The following is an 18535-nucleotide window of genomic DNA, read 5'->3' as shown; positions in this document are numbered from 1 at the left end:
TTGACTCTATATCTTCATCGTCCGACGAAGCATATTTGGTTGCATGTTTCTTTACATAGTGAGTTAGTTGGGCTAGCTATGCACTGAAAGTTGTAGCTTCAAACACTTATAAAGACCTGCCACTTTCTTCTTTGTTGAGGCATGAGTTGTAGCTTTGCTATACGCTTGCATTCATTCATGGTCTATTTGGTAAGATATACTTCCTCCGTCCCAAATTATAAGCAAAAAAAAAAAAATCATACTTATTAAGAAAACTAAAACATAAGAATTTGGAGTATAGTTTTTTGTGTTTTCTTTAGAAAAAGTTTCATAGGAAGATATAAAATCAATTTTCATTGGCTATTGGTTATGGAAAAAATGAAAGAGAGAGAAAATTGAATGTAATTTGAATTTTATTTTATGAGAATAAACAAAAGTATTTATTGGAAAAGAGATTTTTTTTTAGAAAAACAAGATTAAATAGGATAAAAGTGTGTCTTTTTTGCTTATATTTTGGGACAAAGAAAATGAGTTTTTTTTACTTATATTATGGGACGGAGGGAGTATATTATTTCCTAAAATGTTTAGGACATTTACTTCATGACATAGCAAAATCGACAATTACTAATATAAGCTAACTTATAGCTTAAGCAGATAAGGAAAACAAAAGACTCATTTGGCAACAACCTTTCATCATGAGCTTATTTCACTAGCTTATCCGCTATTTTTAGCCGCTAGTTCAATTAACGTTTGAGCTTATAACTTATACATAATATTTTTTATTCCCTTATTTACCCTTATTGTTTAATACAAAATCCAAGTTTACCATTTATAATTAATTACTAATATTTTGGAAATAGTGAAACATTGCATAAGCAGCCACTCTACCCATTTACCCTTATTATTTAATGCAAAATCCAAGTTTATCTTTTATAATTAATATTTTGGAAACAATGAAACATTGCATATACAGCCACTCTACACAATAGTAGACGAACCATTGCATTGAATTATCAGTACGATTTTGATATTTCTTTTGACTCCTTCAATAAAACAAAATATTTTCCATTCAAAAAAATTAATAAACGATGTGTTAACAAATTTTAGAATATTTTCGTATTAAAAAAAGTTCACAATAATTTATTTTTTAAAACTATATGTCAAAAATCACTATTATGAGTTGAGTATACTATTTTATTGTTACATTTTTTTTTATAAAGTAGTATATATGAAAATAAATATAAAATAATTTTTTAGCGAATAAAAACTAATTTGCTAATAATATATACAAGATATATTAAATTAATAAATTCTAAATATTTATATATTAATTGATAAATTTTTTAGTATAAATTAAGAATGTTCTTTTATGTTATTTATTAGGGAATGTCATTTTATATTTATAAACTAGTTGAATCGTTAATTTTATTAAAAACTTCAATTAGCTTATTAGCTATAAGTTATCGGTCACCAGCCATCAACTATAAGCTAATTTATCAACTATAAGCTATGATTGATAAATGGAAAATAAAATATATTAAATAGAGAGTATAGTCCCAAAAAATAAACAAAAATGTGTCAACATAAGATGATGTATTTGGTACAAATTTTGAACCAAATACATTAATTTTTATTGATCAATTTTTACTTATATTTTTTTTTTTGTGGTGGCTGGGGTTCGAATCCCGAACCTTGCATATTTTATACATTGTCCCTAACAACTGAGATAAGTTCACGATGACATTTTTACTTATATTTTGAGACAAAGAAATTATTAACTAGAATTGTAATTGAAAAAAAGGCAAATGTTAACTTGTGCCCTCAAGGGCACATGTTAAGGAACTCATTATAGAAATGTACGCATCAAAAGTCGTGTAGTCAACTTCTAAAAAGTTAAAATATGATGTTTTCCAATGTAAAGTTACTTGTTTTGGATTCCTTAACATGTGCCCTTAGGGCACAAGTTAACATGACCCTTGAAAAAAATATAGTTAATATTAGATTAAAAAATGAAATAAATCAATTACTTAGAGATAATTTTGTTATAAATGACTCGGTTATTTTAGAACGACGAAACTCAACAATCACGCTTCCTCGAGAAAGAAAAACTCAACAGTCACGGTCACACAGTCAGAAGCTCATAAGATGTCGATTCACAGAAGCTTCTTTTTCTGCACCACCATTCAAGTGCCTATAAATTCGTACCTAAAACCAATATCCATTACACTTGATTCATTTTCAAAACCATAGCGGGAAACTGAACCGTTAAAACTTCAAAAACAGAGGGAAAAAAAAAGATGGATTTTTATGCAATGAAGAGAAAAAAACTTCAGAGCTTTTGTAAGAAACATGGGATTCCTGCAAATTTGAAGAATGTTGAAATGGCTAGACAACTTTCTTTGATTTATAAGGTTCTTATTTTTCTCAACTTTTCATTTTTTGGTAATTAGAATTGTTGAAAATCATATTTTTATTTGATTTATAAGGTTCTTTTTCTGAGACCCTTTTTCTCAAGCTTTAATTTTTTTTCTTTTGTTTTTTGTTCTTTTGATCGTTGCAAAAGTCATGTTTTTCATCATATAATATGCTTGTTTGTTAAGAATGCTTGGGAATAGTTTTTATGGCTAAACCCATAAAAAAAATCATTTTTTTTTAAATAATCACTTTTATAAGTTTTCTTGAGCTGGTTATAGTTTTCTCAAGGCCAAATACAACGTTTGATTCTTTTAGTTTGGCAGAATTCTCAAGTTTATTTTTAAGTTTCAAAAGTTTTAAATAGGTTCTTTTAGTGGATAAACTATTTTACCGTTACCCTTGTTGTCATTTAATAATTAACTGATGCTGATGTAGCTGTTAAGTTATTGACTTGGATCAAAACGCTACATTTTAAAAGTTTTAGGGTGTCAAAATGTTACGTTTAATGATCATAACAATACTATATTCTGCCAAATAGTATATTCTAACGTAAAATAATTAATAATTGTTATGATGTCATCCAGTTGAAATTTGGGGCCTAACTCATCCTCACAAAACCGGCTTGTAAAATGAGAAGTGTCTCCTCTTTATAAACTCTTATCAAGAGTCTCATCTATCAGATGTGAGACTTGGGTTTTTCCCAATATGCACTCCACTTTAATGGTAGAGGTGGCAAAATAGTTGATTCTTATTGGACGTGAGTGTAAAACTAATTTACACCAACAAAACATAACTATTTAACTCTTCATAATACATGAAAGATACTGGTTAGTACTAATTACTAAATAAGGACATATTAGACTTTATAATTAGGTTATTTTTGTTGTTTAAATTTTGTTAGGGGCTAATGTGTTATGAGTTGTTAATTTTGAGGACTATTTGCAAAAAACAATTCACACTATTTCTTGGGGACCAAGTGATCTTTACTCTTGAGTTATTCATTTATTTAGTTATTGGTTTGTTTGGTTTTCTTATGTATACAGGGAGAAGAGAATACAAATCATGTGTCACGCAAGTTACGATCCGATAAAACAAAAAAACCTGTCGAAATTATAATATTAGACTCTGATAGTGATACTGATATTCAAATCGAAGTTTCAGGTATATCAAATTCTATGTTTGTTTTGTGTTTGATTTTTTCTTTTATAGGAATTAGTTTATAGTTTATTTATAAATTTTGAAACTTTCTATCTATAGGTGTTGCTGCTGAGAAGGATTCTATTGAGAAGAACAATGTGAGAGCTGAACATTTACTAGACGAGGTAGCAGATCAATGTGTCGTCCTGTCTGATCTTATCATTCATCAAGATGTTGATTCAGGTATAGAGAAGTTTTTTGAATTTTACTCAAAGTTTGTAATCGATAATCTATAATCGAAACAGCTTTTCTATAATCAAAGTTTGATTGCAATCTGTGAATGTTATTGCTTCAAAAATGCTATGACAAATCAACATTTATGTCATGTATATATGCATAAATAAATAATCCAAACAAACAATTGCTAGAAATGGGTTCACCGTTGGTCTAAAAATCGGAACACTACCATATTCCTAACCAAATAATTGAATTTAACTATAATATCAAATTCATTCTTTTGAGCAATTCCTCATATATTTTTGTTTATATAGGATTATGAATAATTTATCAATTTTCAAACTTTTATATTTCTAGATACTGTTGTTGAGAAGGATTCTAATGAGAAGACCAGTGTGAGTGCTGAACTAGATGGTGTCAAGTCTGATCACAAGTTTGATAATGACCAAATTGAAGACAATCAAGACTTGTCTCCAGCAACACCAAGTGATCTTAATGTTGAAGCCGATGAAGGCGCCGATAAAGACAAATTAAATGTTGAAGTTATTGATTTGGACTCTGACAGTGGTGCTCTTCATGTTCAAATGGAAGCTTTAGGTATATCAAAGCTGTCGCTAGAACAATACCATTTCTATTTCATGAATTTCTATGTTAGTTTTGTATCTATTTTCGTTTTTATAAGAATATTAGTTTCATGATTTTCAAACTTTTATCTTTGTAGATACCGTTGCTGGGAATGATTCGAACGAGAAGACCAATTTGAGTGATGAACATAAACTAGAGGAGGAACCAGATCAGTTAAGTGAAGTCACGTCTGATCACAAGGTTGATTCAGGTATAGAACTTCATTTAAATTTCACTCAATGTTTGTGTTAGAACAGCAACTAGTAATAAAAGAAATGAAACTCGCAAGACAATGAATCACGATCTTTGTTTACACAGTTTGGCAATGGTGCCTATCTATCGAGCAACTAAAGTTTTGTATTTTTCTTGATTATTATTCTTGTAACAACTTTTTGTGTGCTAATCTTACTGCTAGTATATAAGTGCTATATATTAATATTTTGCATCTGTTGAATGCTAATATATCATCGCATCAACTTTTTTGATCATTTCTTTATGTGATGAAACGTAATTATTCTGCCAAATACTTAATCCTCTAATCCTTGATTTTTTTGAACATTTTAGGGTCCGCTGTTGGGAACGCAGACGCTTGTGAAGTGAACTCAGCATCTTCTGAAGGAGATGACATTGGATCCGTTAACATACAGGAAAGTATGCAAATGAGTATCAATAAGGAGAAAAATGAAGACGATCAGGAATTGCATCCTGCATCATCAAGCATGGTGGATGTAGAGCATGAGATGTTGAGTGAGCAAACTAATGTTGATGAAGATACGGGTGAAACTGAAAAAGTTGGTGATGAAGCAGAAAAACTAGATGAGGAACCAAATCAAATGTTAACTACTCCACTAAGTGAAGTCAAGTCCGATCACAAGTTTGATTCAGGTATAGAAAAGTTTTTCAAATTTTACTCAAAGTTTGTAATCAACAATCTAAAACTATTTATAAAGGAAATTACAATTGTTCTTGTTAGCGGCCAACACTCGAGGGGATGTAGTCCCACATCAGATAGATAGGATTCTTGAAAAAAGTTTATAAAGAGGAGGCACTCCTCACTATACAAGCCGGTTTTGTAAGGATGAGTTAGGTCTCGATATTCGTTACAGTTCTAATAAAAACTTTTTTGGTGTACTAATCTTTCTGCTAGTATACAAGTCGGGTTTCTTCATCCCCTAATTCTTGATTTTGTTGAACACTCTTTGACACATCAACTTGTTATCTTTTACACCTTGATAGAAGCAAGTGCCATAGTTGATTTTGTTGTAATTAGTTTATTAATTAATTTATAATATCTCAAACATTTATATTTTAGGCAATGATGATGGGAATGCTAATGCCTGTGAAATTATAATATCAAGTTCTAAGTTAGTTTTGTATTTGATTTTTGCTTTTATAGGAATTAGTTTGTAGTTTATTTATAAATTTTGAAACTTTATATTTATAGGTGTTGTTGCTGAGAAGGATTCGAATGAGAAGAACAATGTGAGAGCTGAACATTTACTAGATGAGGTACCAGATCAATGTGTAGTCCAGTCTGATCTTATTATTCATCAAGCTGTTGATTCAGGTATGGAAAAGTTTTTTGAATTCTACTCAAAGTTTATAATCTTACTATTATATTTATAATGGCAATAACAATTTTTGAAGATTTTGTCCATAGTACTATTTTTTATAATCAATTTTTGATTGGTCTTATAACAACTTTTGATACATTAATTTACTTTTTACCTTTTACAGTTTCTCAAAAAAGTGTTATGGTTGATTTTGTTGGAATTAATTTTTAATATCTCAACCCTTTATCCTTTAGGCATTACTGGTGGAGATGCAGATGAATGTGAACTGAAGTCAGCATCTTCACAAAAGATGAGTCGAGCGCAAGAAGAGTCTAAGACAAAATTGCCTTGTGAAAGAAGCGATGAGAATGTTGGGTCCTTTTATGTAGAGGAAAATATGGCAATGAGTGTTAATAAGGAGCAAATCGAAGAAAATCAAGAATTGTATCCATTAACACCAAGCGATCTTAATGTTCATCACATCGCTTCAGGTATGGGGAAGTTTTTTGAAGTTCTCTCATAGTTTTTGATAGTTGATATGTATAATTTACAATCTCTAACTATTTATTAAGGTAATAAAAATTGGTGTCATAAATGTTGAGAACATAAAAAAAAAAATGTAGACAAACAAATACTATTGTGTGTGTCTTTCTGCTATTACTATTTAATGAATTTGAGTTTCTAAATTTCAAACTTTTGATTTTCTAGATACTGTTGCTGGGAATGATTTTAACGAGAAGACCGATTTAGGCGCTGAAAATTTACCAGCTGAGGAACCAGATCAATTTCAAGCTACTTGTCCACTAAGTGAAGCCAAGTCTGATCTTAATATCCATCTCATGGTTGATTTAGGTATATGAATGTATTTGCGGATGTTACCAAAGTTTGTAATCTACAATCTATTTATGTTCGACTGTTCCTACAAAAACTTTTGCTGTACTAATCTTTCTGTTTTCAATTCTACCCTTTTTTTTTTTAACATTTCTTCCACACATCACTTTACTTGTTATCTTTTGCACCTTGACATAAACAATGCTATAGTTGATGTTGTTCCAATTGGTTTATTAGTTTATGATGTTATCTCAAACCTTTATATTTTAGGCACTGCTGTTGGACATGTAGATGCCTGTGAAGTAAAGTCGGCATCATCACAAAAGACGGGTCGAGGTGAAGAGTCTCAAATGAAATCGCCACCAAGTGAAGGTGGAAATGTTTTTGAACAATTTGGCAACTATATGATGATGGGAGAATTTGAGATGTCGAGTGAATATACTGATGTCCATCAGAGATCAATCACAGAGAACGTGAATCTTTTATATGTTTCTCCAATGGAATACAGCGACTATTCAGTTGATCAAGTTCACAAATCAATTGATAATAATTGTGTTATATCTTCGGGTGGAAATGCTACAACATGTCTTGATACATCTTCGGGTGCGGAAGGTTCATTAAGTGAAGTTGAGACAAGTGATCTTGATGCTCATGAAATGGTTTTTACAGGTAAGTTGGTTTGTTTCGCCAAATAATTTACGGTCATATTGTACATATCAGAATGATTTCTCAACCTGTTAAAGTTGTTTTATACAAATGAGTTTATAATCTTTTCAAACCTTGGATATTTTAGGCACTGCTACTATAAGTGGAGCGAAGTTTGAGTCTTCACGAAAGATGCGTATAAGTCCAGCCTCAGGGGAAATAATTGGTTCATCTACCAAGCTGCTAATTAATTCAGTAACACCAAGAAATATTGGATTTTGTGATGTGGAGGGGCAGATTGGTGGTAATAAGGAGCAAGTTGATGATGTTCAAATGGAAGCTTCAGGTATAACAAAGCTATGGGCTTATAAGTTATGACTATAGAAATGCCATTTCTAGTTTTGTATTTGATTTTTGTTTTAATAACAATAGTAGTTTATAAATTTTTGTACATTTATATTTATAGTTACTGTTGCTGACCATTTACAAGATGAGGAACCAGATCAGTTTCTAACTTCTTCACCAAGTGAAGTCAAGTCTGATCACGAGGTTGATTCAGGTATATTTTTTTTTTGGAATTTTACATGAAGTTTGTAATCTACAATCTATAGCTACCTTCTAGGTATATTCAGGTAGTTTTTTTTTTTTTTTTCAATTTTATCATTAACGGTTTTTATAACAACTTTCGGCGTACGCATCTTTCCTGCAGCACCAAGCGAGGATGAAAATTTGGTTGGGAGAGAAGTTGAGGTATTAAGTGAAAAAACTAATGTTCAGGAAGATACAAGTGAAACTAAAAAAGTTGAAGCTGCAAAAATAGATCAGATCAGTAATCATCAAGGAAAAACTATGGAGAATGTGAATGATGAAGGTACAAGTCCCCGTTTGGTTGAACACGTTCCCGATTTGGATTATAATAATTGTGTTCAAGTTGAAGCTGCTGCAATGTGCTTTGATGCGTCCACATGTGCAAAAAATACTTATGAGAACACCGATGTGCCTGTTGAAAATAATCTAGATGAGGTTTGTTCGTCTGGTTTTGAAGATTCAGATGGCACACCACTTCAAGTTCTGCCTACTGATCCAACCAAAGAAGTAGAGACCAGTGATCTCGGTTACCACGAAATGGTTGTCACAGGTATATTGATATAATTGGTTTTTTATTGAAAGTTACATGCTATAATGTTGTAATTTTTTTCAGCCTTCGTTTTCTAGGAATGAGTTTATAATATCCCTAACCTTAATATTTCAGGCACTGCTACTACAAATGCAGATACAAGTGGAGTGAAGTTTGAATGTTCACAGAAGGTGAATGTCAGTCCAGTTTCGGAGAAAGTGATTGGTTCATCTACCAAGCTGACAAATAATACAGTGACGCCGAAGGAAATCGGATTTATTTATGAGGAGAAAAATATGCAAACTGGTGTCGATGAGGAGCAAGCTGATCGTAGCGAAGTGAAAAAGGTTGATGAAAAGGCCATTGTGACGGTTGAAAATATGCAAATTGGTGTCAATGAGGAGCAAGTTGATCATAGTGAAGTGAAAAAGATTGAAGACAACGCCATTGTGACCGTTGAAAATATGCAAATTGGTGTCGATGAGGAGCAAGTTTATCATAGTGAAGTGAAAAAGAACGACAACAACACCAATGTGACTGTTGAAAATAGACAAATTGGTTTTTATGATGTGGGGGAAAATATGGAAATATGTGTCGATGAGGGGCAAATTGATCATAGTGAAGTGAAAACGATTGACGACAATGACAATGTGGCTGTTGAAAATATGCAAATTGGTGTCGATGAGGAGCAAGTTGATCATAGTGAAGTGAAAAAGATTGAAGACAATGCCCTTGTGACTGTTGAAAATATGCAAGTTGGTGTCGATGAGGAGAATGTTGATCATAGTGAAGTGAAAAAGATTGAAGACAACGCCATTGTGACGGTTGAAAATATGCAAATTGGTGTCGATGAGGAGCAAGTTGATCACAGTGAAGTGAAGAAGGTTGATGACAACGCCATTGTAACGGTTGAAAATATGCAAATTGGTGTCGATGAGGAGCATGTTGATCAAAATGAAGTGAAAAAGATTGATGACAACGCCAATGTGTCTATTGAAGATATTATAAATGACGTTCATTCCTCTAGTTTTAGGGATTCAGATAGGAGACCAGTTCAAGTTACTGATCCAACAAGTGAAGTCGAGACTGCTGATCTAGATGCTCACAAAATGGTTGTCAAAGGTAAATTGATTTGCTATATAAAAATGAGTTTATTAGGTAGATTTCTTAACCTATTAATATTGTTTTCTACAAATAAGCTTATAATATTTCTACCCTTAGATGTATTAGGCATTGCTACTACTAAAAATGCATGTACAAGTGGAGCAAAGTCTGAATCTTCACAAAAGATGAGTGTAAGTCCAGCTTCAGGGGAAATGATTGGTTCACCTACCAATCTGCTAAACATTTCAGTGACACCAAAAGATATTGGATTTTCTGATGGGGAGGAAAACATGCGGATTGGTGTCAATGAGGAGGAAGTTGATCACAGTCAAGTGAAAAATACCGATGAGAACACCAAGGTGGCTTTTGAAGATATACTAGATGAAGAATCAGATGGGACACCAGCTCAGTTTTTGCCAACTGAAGTGAGGACTAGTGATCTTGATGTTCAAGAAATGGTTGTAACAGGTATATTGATTTGTTTCACTAAATAATTTATGGTCAATAGTGTACACATTAGCAAGATTTCTTAACCTTTTAACATTGTTTTATAGAAATGAGTTTATAATTATTCTAACCTTGGATATTTTAGGCACTGCTAATAAAATTGCATATACAAGTGGAGTTAATCCTAGTGAAGGGAAAAAGATTGACGAGAACACCATGACTGTTGATTCAGGTATAGAGAAGTTTTTCGAATTTTACTCAAAGTTTGTAGTCGATAATCTATAATCGAAACAACTTTTATTTTCTATGTTGTTGAATTTTTTATTTTCAATTTATCCATGACCAATGACTAATCTTATAGTAAACTTTGGTGTACCCAACTTTCTGCTGGTATATAAGTTGGATTTAGCCTAAAAATTTTGATGCATTCATTTACTGGTGGAACATGGCTGGTGTGAATTTGATTGCAATCTGTGAATGTGATTGCTTCAAAAATGCTATGACAGATCAAGGTTTATGTCATGTATTTATGTATAAATCAAGGAGAATCCAAACAAACAATTACTAGAAATGGGTTCAGTGTTGGTCTAAATATCGGAACACTATCATATTCCTAACCAAATAATTGAATTTAACTGTAAGATCAAATTCAATTCTTTTGAGCAATTTCTCATTTATTTTTGTTTATATAGGATTATGAATAATTTATAAATTTTCAAACTTTTATATTTCTAGATACTGTTGCTGAGAAGGATTCTAACGAGAAGACCAGTGTGAGTGCTGAACTAGATGGTGTCAAGTCTGATCACAAGTTTGACAATTTCCAAATTGAAGACAATCAAGACTTGTCTCCAGCAACACCAAGTGATCTTGATGTTCGTCACATCGTTGATTTAGGTATAGGGAAGTGTTTTGAAGTTTACTCATAGTTTTTGATAATTGATACTTATACAAACAATAATTGGTGTCATAAATGTCGAGAAAATTTGAAAAAATGTAGACGAACAAACACTATCGTTTGTGTCTTTCTGCTATTACTATTTAACGAATTTGAGTTAATAAATTTCAAACTTTTAATTTTCTAGATATTGTTGCAGGGAATGATTCTAATGAGAAGACCAATTTGGGAGCTGAAAATTTACCAGCCGAGGAACCAGATCAATTTCAAGCTACTTGTCAACTAGGTGGAGTCAAGTCTGATCTTAATATTCATCCTTTTTTAATGTTACAAACATTTGTAATCTATTCAACCTATAACTATTCAATTTTTATCTTTGACTGTTCCTACAAAAACTTCAGGTATTAATAAGGAGCAAGTTGGTGATGTTCAAATGGAAGCTTCAGGTATTACAAAGATATGGGCTTATGACTATTAAAATGCCATTTCTATGGTAGTTTTGTATTTCATTTTTGTTTTAATAACAATATTAATTAGTTTATAAATTTGTGTACGTTTATATTTATAGATACTGTTGCTGACGATTTAACAGACGAGGAACCACATCAATTTCTAACTACTCCACAAAGTGAAGACAAGTCTGATCACAAGGTTGATTCAGGTATTTATTTATTTTTTTGGAATTTTACTCGAAGTTTGTAATCTACAATCTATAGCTACCTTCTAGTTATATTCAGGAATTTTATCAGACTGTTTTTATAACAACTTTTGGTGTACTAATCTTTCGGCTAGTATATCCGTAGGATTTCTTAATCCTCAAACCCTTGTTTCTTTTTGTTTTTTTGAAGATTATCACTTCCACACATCAATCTTCTTGTTTTCTTTTACACTGTTGTAAACAAGTGTTATGGTTGATTTTATTGGAATTAACTTTTAATATCTTAAACCTTTAAATTTCACGTACTGTTGCTCAAAATGCAGATGTCTGTGATGTGAAATCAGCATCTTTGCAAAAGATTAGTCGAGGTCGTGAAGACTCTGAAATGAAATTGGCACATGAAAAAGTTGACGCTGGAAGCTTTTATGAGGAAGAAAACATGCAAAAGAGTGGCAATAAGGAGAAAAATGAAGACAATCAGGAATTGCATCCTGCGGCACCAAGTGAGGATGAAAAAGTAGTGGACGGAGAAGTAGAGATAGTTGAAGACATTCTAGATGAGTTTCACTCATCTAGTTTCGAAGATTCAAACGGGACACCAGTTCAAGTTCTGCCAACTGATCCATCAAATGAAGTAGAAACTAGTGAACTCGATGTTCATGAAATGGTTGTCACAGGTATATCGATTTGTTTTCCCAAATAATTTATGATCATATATTAGCTTCAACATAGACGAGTTTAAATCATTATTTTATTGTTCACATAAAAATATAGCTTCAACACAGAGGAGTTTAATTTGTATAAAGGAACAAACAATTCCTGCGGAGCATGTTGATCATAGTGAGGTGAAAAAGATTGACGACAACACCAATGTGACTGTTGAAAATATACAAATTGGTTTTTTTGATGTGGGGGAAAATATGGAAATTGGTATCGACGAGGGACATGTTGATCATAGTGTAGTGAAAATGATTGACGACAATGACAATGTGGCTGTTGAAAATATGGAAATTGGTGTCGATGAGGAGCAAGTTAATCATAGTAAAGTGAAAAGGATTGAAGACAAGATCATTGTGAATGTTGAAAATATGCAAATTGGTGTTGATGAGGAGCATGTTCATCATAATGAAGTGAAAAAGATTGATGACAACGTCAAAGTGTCTGTTGAAAATATGCAAATTGGATTTTTTTATGTGGAGGAAAATATGGAAATTGGTGTCGATGAGGAGCAAGTTGATCATAGGGAAGTGGAAAAGATTGATGACAACGTAAATGTGGCTGTTGAAAATATGCAAATTGGTGTTGCTGAGGAGCAAATTGATCATAGTGAAGTGAAAAAGACTGAAGAGAACACCATTGTTACTGTTGAAGATATGCAAATTGGTGTCGATGAGGAGCATGTTGATCATAGTGAAGTGAAAAAGATTGATGATAACGACAATGTGATTGTTGAAGATATTCTAAATGATGTTCATTCCTCTAGTTTTGGAGATTCAGATAGGACACCAGTTCAAGTTCTTCCTACCGATCCGTTAAGTGAAGCTGAGACTAGTGATCTTGATGTTCATCCCATGGCTATTGATATTTCTTTGAGAAAATGTCGGTCCCTTCCGTATTCAGGTATATCGAAGTTTCAAAACTACTCCCTCCGTTTCAAAATGAGTGTCGCTTTAGCAAAAAAAAATTGTTTCAAAATGAGTGTCGCTTTCAGTTTCCAATGCAATAATAACTTTTTCTTTTCAATTGTACCCTCCAATTAATACTCTGCACACTACTTTCAAAGTATTACTTTTAAAACTAACCAATAGTTAATAAGGATAATTTAGTAAAATAACCATTCTCTTTCTTTTAATCATTGCATTTCTTAATATGTGTGTAACACCTAAAACGACACTCATTTTGAAACGGAGGGAGTATTTATGAATGCAATAAAAATCATTGGTGTCTCGTCTAGTATATAACTTGGATTTCTTAATCCTTTAATCCTTTATTTTTTTTGAACATAAACAATGCTATAGTTGATTTTATTGGAATTAATTTATAACATCTGAAACACTTATATTTTAGGCATTGCTGCTGGACATGTAGATGCCTGTGAAGTGAAGTCAGCATATTCGCAGAAGACAAGTCGAGCTTCAGGGGAGATGACTGGTTCACCAAACGATATTAGATTTTCAGATGGGACTGGTGTCGATGAGGAGGAAGTTGATCACAGTCAAGTGAAAAAAATTGTTGAGAACACCAATATGACTGTTGAAGGTGATACTGAAAATCTAGATCAAATCAGTAACCATGAAGGATCAATCGTGAAAGATGTGAATCCTTTACATGTTTCTCCGAAGGAATCCAGTGGATGTTCAGTTGAAGAAGTTCACAAATTGGATGATAATAATTGTGTTTTGGACGCAGTTGCTGTAATGTCGGATGAACAAGTTCACAAATCTGATGATAATAATAATTGTGTTATGGACGTAGCTTCTGCGATGTGCTTTGAGGCATCAACAAGTGCGAAAAATACTTATGAGAACACCGAAGTGGCTTTTGATGATATTCTAGATGAGGTTCGTTTATCTAGTTTTGAAGATTCGGATGGGACACCAGCTCAGTTTTTGCCAACTGATCAATCAACTAAAATGGAGACTAATGATCTTGATGCTCAGGAAATTGTTTCTGCAGGTAATGATATGTTTCACCAAATAATTTACGGTGAAACTAGTTTTAGGTGAAGTACTTTGTTTCGCATTCTTAGTTTAATATTCAGATGGTACACACAATCTATTTATGACAACTGGAGAATTGATTTCTAGTAGTACTTATCCCATGGCAGCATTAGGTATAATGCAGTTTTGTTTTTAAATATATTGCTATTCATAGCTTATATAAATAAGTTTTGATGATATAATATTTTATTGCAATCTTTCTTAATCCTTTATCTTCCCATGCAGATGCTTGTGAAGAAGAGATGCTGAGATCATCAGAAAAAACATGTATGGTTGCAGATCCTGTGGAGTGCATTGCATTTTCCCCTAATGACTTTGAAGGTTCAACTAATAAAGGCTTTGAGGTTGAACCATTTTTTGATCCAAATAAACTTGGAGACGTGGAAACTTGTAACATGAATGAAAGCATGCAAATTGACGACGTGATAGAGAGGGAAATCAATCAGGGAGAAGGTCGGCACTTTTTTGAGAACTGTGATGTTCATGATGATGTTGGTGGAGTTGGAGCAGAAGATGAAAGCCGGAAAAAGAAGAGGAGTGATGCAAATTCAGACGAGGAAGTAAAAGATGAGTTTGTTCCAACTAGTGAAATGGATCCAAGCAACTTCAGCCTTCATCAACTTTTTGCTTCAGGTAAAGTTTAAATTTTGAGTAAGGAAATGCATTTTACATTTTATTCAACAAATGTTTTATATCGAAGTCATGGTCGTAATTGCATTGCCCCGGTTACTTTATGAAAATATTTAATTTTCATTTTATTACATTTATGGTCATTTTAAATTGGGAGCAAACTATGAAGAATGCATTTTCAAAATAAATGAAAACAATGTTTTGACAATTTCAAAATTTATGAAAATGAGGTGAATCTGTTTTTAAAAATTGCAAAAGAAAATTACGAGCAAAATGCATTTCTTCAATGTTCATTATTTGAAGTGAAAATGAAAATGTGACACATGAGAATAAACAGACCCTTATGCTTTAGTTAAATACGTTTGATGCAGTTCAGATTGCGGCTGCAGGCCTTTTTATAAAATGTATAAGCGGCTGTTTCGATATAGGACTTAATCGACGTTTTTGTAAACCTTGATTTATAGAAACTGCTTCTGGAGATGAAGATGCTTATCATAAGAAGTTGGACTCACCATCAAAAGCTACACCAATGATACATAAAGAGAATATTAAATTTGACAAGGAGGAAGTTGAGTCAGTGATGTCTATAGGTGTTGTTGCTGAGAAGGATTCGAATGAGAAGACCAGTGTGAGTGCTGAACTAGATGGTGTCAAGTCTGATCACAAGTTTGATAATTTCCAAATTGAAGACAATCAAGACTTGTCTCAAGCAACACCAAGTGATCTTAATGTTGAAGCCGATGAAGGCGCCGATAAAGACAAATTGAATGTTGAAGTTATAGACTTGAACTCAAACAGTGGTGTTGATGATGTTCAAATGGAAGCTTTAGGTATAGCAAATCTGTTGCTAGAACAATACCATTTCTATTTCATGAATTTCTATGTTAGTTTTGTATCTATTTTCGTTTTTATAAGAATATTAGTTTCAAAATTTTCCAACTTTTATCTTTATAGATACTGTTGCTGGGAATGATTTGAACGTAAAGACCAACTTGAATGTAGATACTGTTGCTGGGAATGGTTCAAACGAGAAGACCAACTTGAGTGATGAAAATAAACCGGAGGAGGAACCAGATCAGTTAAGTGAGGCCAAGTCTGATCACAAGGTTGAATCAGGTATAGAACTTTATTTAAATTTCACTCAAAGTTTGTGTTAGAACAGGAACCAGTAATAAAAGAATAAAAGAAACGAAAATCGCAAGACAATGAGACACGATCTTTGTTTACGCACTTCGGCAATGGTGCTTATATATACAGCACTACGATTTATATTACAACAATACCCCTGAGCTGTACCTTGATTGAGCCATATCAACTGTAATCTACAATCTATAACTATTATTTATAAATGCAATGTTTGATTTTCAATTTATCCTTGATTATTATTCTTGTTATAAGGGTCATGCTAATTTGTGCCTTAAGAGCACATGTTAAGAAACCCAAAAAGAGCAATTTTGCATTGAAAAACACAGTAGTTTAAATTTTAAGAAGTTGAATGCACGACTTTTGATACGTATATTTCTATAATGAATTCCTTAACATGTGCCCTTGAGGGCACAAGTTAGCATTTGCCTAATTTATAATATCTCAATCCTTTACATTTTAGGGTCCGTTGTTGGGAATGCAGATGCTTGTGAAGTGAGCTCAGCATCTTTGCAAAAGACGAGTCATGGTCAAGAGGTGTTTAAGTTTAAATCACAACCTGAAGGAGACGAGGAAGTGAAAGATGAGCTTGTTCCAACTAGTGAAATGGAATCAAGCAACTTCAGCCTTCATCAACTTTTTGCTTCAGGTAAAGTTTAAATTTTGAGTAAGGAAATGCATTTGAATTTTTATTCAACAAGTGTTTTAAATCGAAGTCGTGGTTGCAACTGCATTGCCCCGGTTACTTTATGAAAATATTTAATTTTCATTTTATTACATTTATATTCATTTTAAATTGCGAAGAAACTATGAAGAATACATTTTCAAAATCAATGAAAACAATGTTTTGACATTTTCAAAATTTCTGAAAATGAGTTCAATCTGTTTTCAAAAATTGCAAAAGAAAATTACGAGCAAAATGCATTTCCTCAATGTTCATTAGTTGAAGTGAAAATGTAAACGAAACACATGAGAATAAACAGACCCTTATGATGTAGTTAAATACGTTTGATGCAGTTCAGATTGCGGTTGCAGACCTTTTTAAACATTGCATAAGCAACTGTTTCGGTAGGAATTAATCTATATTTTTGTAAACCTTGCTTTATAGAAACTGCTTCTGGAGATGTAGATGCTTATCCTAAGAGGTTGGACTCACCATCAAAGGCTACACCAATGATACATAAAGAGAACATTAGATTTGACAAGAAGGAAGAAGTTGGGTCAGTGATGTCTAGGAATAAATTTGCTAAGAGGCAACCTCTTCAAGATCTTAAGCAGAATTGAACTTTTCAGTACATGTAGTGTTGGTTACTTACTGTTTTTATTTTGGTGAATGATCATGTTACTATTATTTGATGGTCATGCTTTTTAGTATTGGAACTTTATGATTTAAGATGACTCTTGGTGTTAAGTGGACGTTCTTTTTTTAATGCTTATTGCTTAGCTCCTTTTATTATAAGATTGAGATTTTCACTGATATATTTTAAAGTTTATAGTTTGGTATGAAACATTGTTGCTGATATATATTAGACTTGACACTGATATTGTCATTTCGACAACGGTAATGATATGAGAAATGGAGTAACACAATGCAGCACTAGGACAAAATGTTTCGTTTTTGTTCATTGCTTGGTTAGATTAGATTTTGAAGCACAAATACTACATAAAAAACAAGCATCGCCACAACACCCTAGCCAGCCGAAGTAGTCCTTCATCGCTTTAGACAATCCTCGGATCCTATTAGAAAACTGTATATTGGAGAATTCAGAGAGCTTCTAGCTTCTCGGTGCAACAATGTTTTTATTCAATTTCTTTTCTGATTGATTATTGTTACAGGAAGAGGAAGAGTCTATATATAGACAAAATGTAAAGACCTCTAACTGACTGACACGTGTCAGTCAGCATTTCCTAAGAGACTGGCTGTTGTCAGTAATACTGTTAGAAAGATAGTAATCTAGTGTAGCTAAGCTATAGTGATCTTCCTAATCACTAGTTATCAATATCCTTTAATACTCCCCCGCAAGCTAATGTGTGGGGTTGTAGTACACAGTTAGCTTGGCTCTCAAGTCTTCGAACCTTGTAGAGGCAGGGCTTTAGTCATAATGTCAGCAACCTAAATCTGACCAGGAATATGAGAGCCTAAGAGTTGCTTCTGTATCACCTTTTCTCTAACAAAGAACAGATCTAGTTCCATATGTTTAGATCTTGCATGTAAGACTGGGTTGTGAGCAAGAGCTACAGTGCTCATATTGTCACAAAGAACCTCAGGAGTAGCGAAGGATACACCCAGTTCAGAGATGAGAGATTGCATCCACAACAGTTCACTGGTTGCTAATGCCAAGCTGTGGTATTCAGCTTCTGTGCTGGACCGGACAATAATTGGCTGCTTCTTTGCCC

General features: G+C 32.8%; 1 protein-coding gene across 1 annotated transcript; it reads left to right on the top strand.

The window, feature by feature from the left end:
- The first annotated feature begins 2094 nt into the window (after positions 1-2094).
- On the top strand, positions 2095-17549 carry LOC146914413 (uncharacterized). The gene is made up of 28 exons (XM_085721062.1): positions 2095-2390; positions 3438-3555; positions 3652-3774; positions 4126-4365; positions 4490-4603; positions 4957-5277; positions 5837-5959; positions 6200-6436; positions 6654-6797; positions 7047-7445; positions 7570-7767; positions 7888-7980; positions 8131-8559; positions 8674-9660; positions 9760-10110; positions 10235-10321; positions 10825-10986; positions 11187-11273; positions 11389-11433; positions 11556-11648; positions 11969-12322; positions 12420-13265; positions 13713-14321; positions 14591-14998; positions 15460-15825; positions 15950-16111; positions 16602-16787; positions 17247-17549. Exons 1-28 carry the CDS (start codon positions 2277-2279, stop codon positions 17420-17422), a joined length of 7572 nt encoding a protein of 2523 aa, XP_085577188.1. The 5' UTR covers positions 2095-2276; the 3' UTR covers positions 17423-17549.
- Positions 17550-18535: the final 986 nt, after the last annotated feature.

Source organism: Medicago sativa, chromosome 6 (genome assembly GCF_051527215.1).
Source record: "Medicago sativa cultivar Bolivia chromosome 6, Bolivia_mono, whole genome shotgun sequence".
Lineage (NCBI taxonomy): Eukaryota > Viridiplantae > Streptophyta > Magnoliopsida > Fabales > Fabaceae > Medicago > Medicago sativa.
This window is presented reverse-complemented; position numbering and strand designations above follow the sequence as displayed.

Excerpts from the sequence above, each read along its gene's own strand:
- LOC146914413 (XM_085721062.1), top strand. The coding sequence starts at position 2,277 with ATGGATTTTTATGCAATGAAGAGAAAAAAACTTCAGAGCTTTTGTAAG. Across the intron at positions 4,604-4,956 it reads TGATCACAAGGTTGATTCAG|GGTCCGCTGTTGGGAACGCA; the intron begins GTATAGAACTTC and ends TGAACATTTTAG. Across the intron at positions 12,323-12,419 it reads TCATGAAATGGTTGTCACAG|CTTCAACACAGAGGAGTTTA; the intron begins GTATATCGATTT and ends ATAAAAATATAG.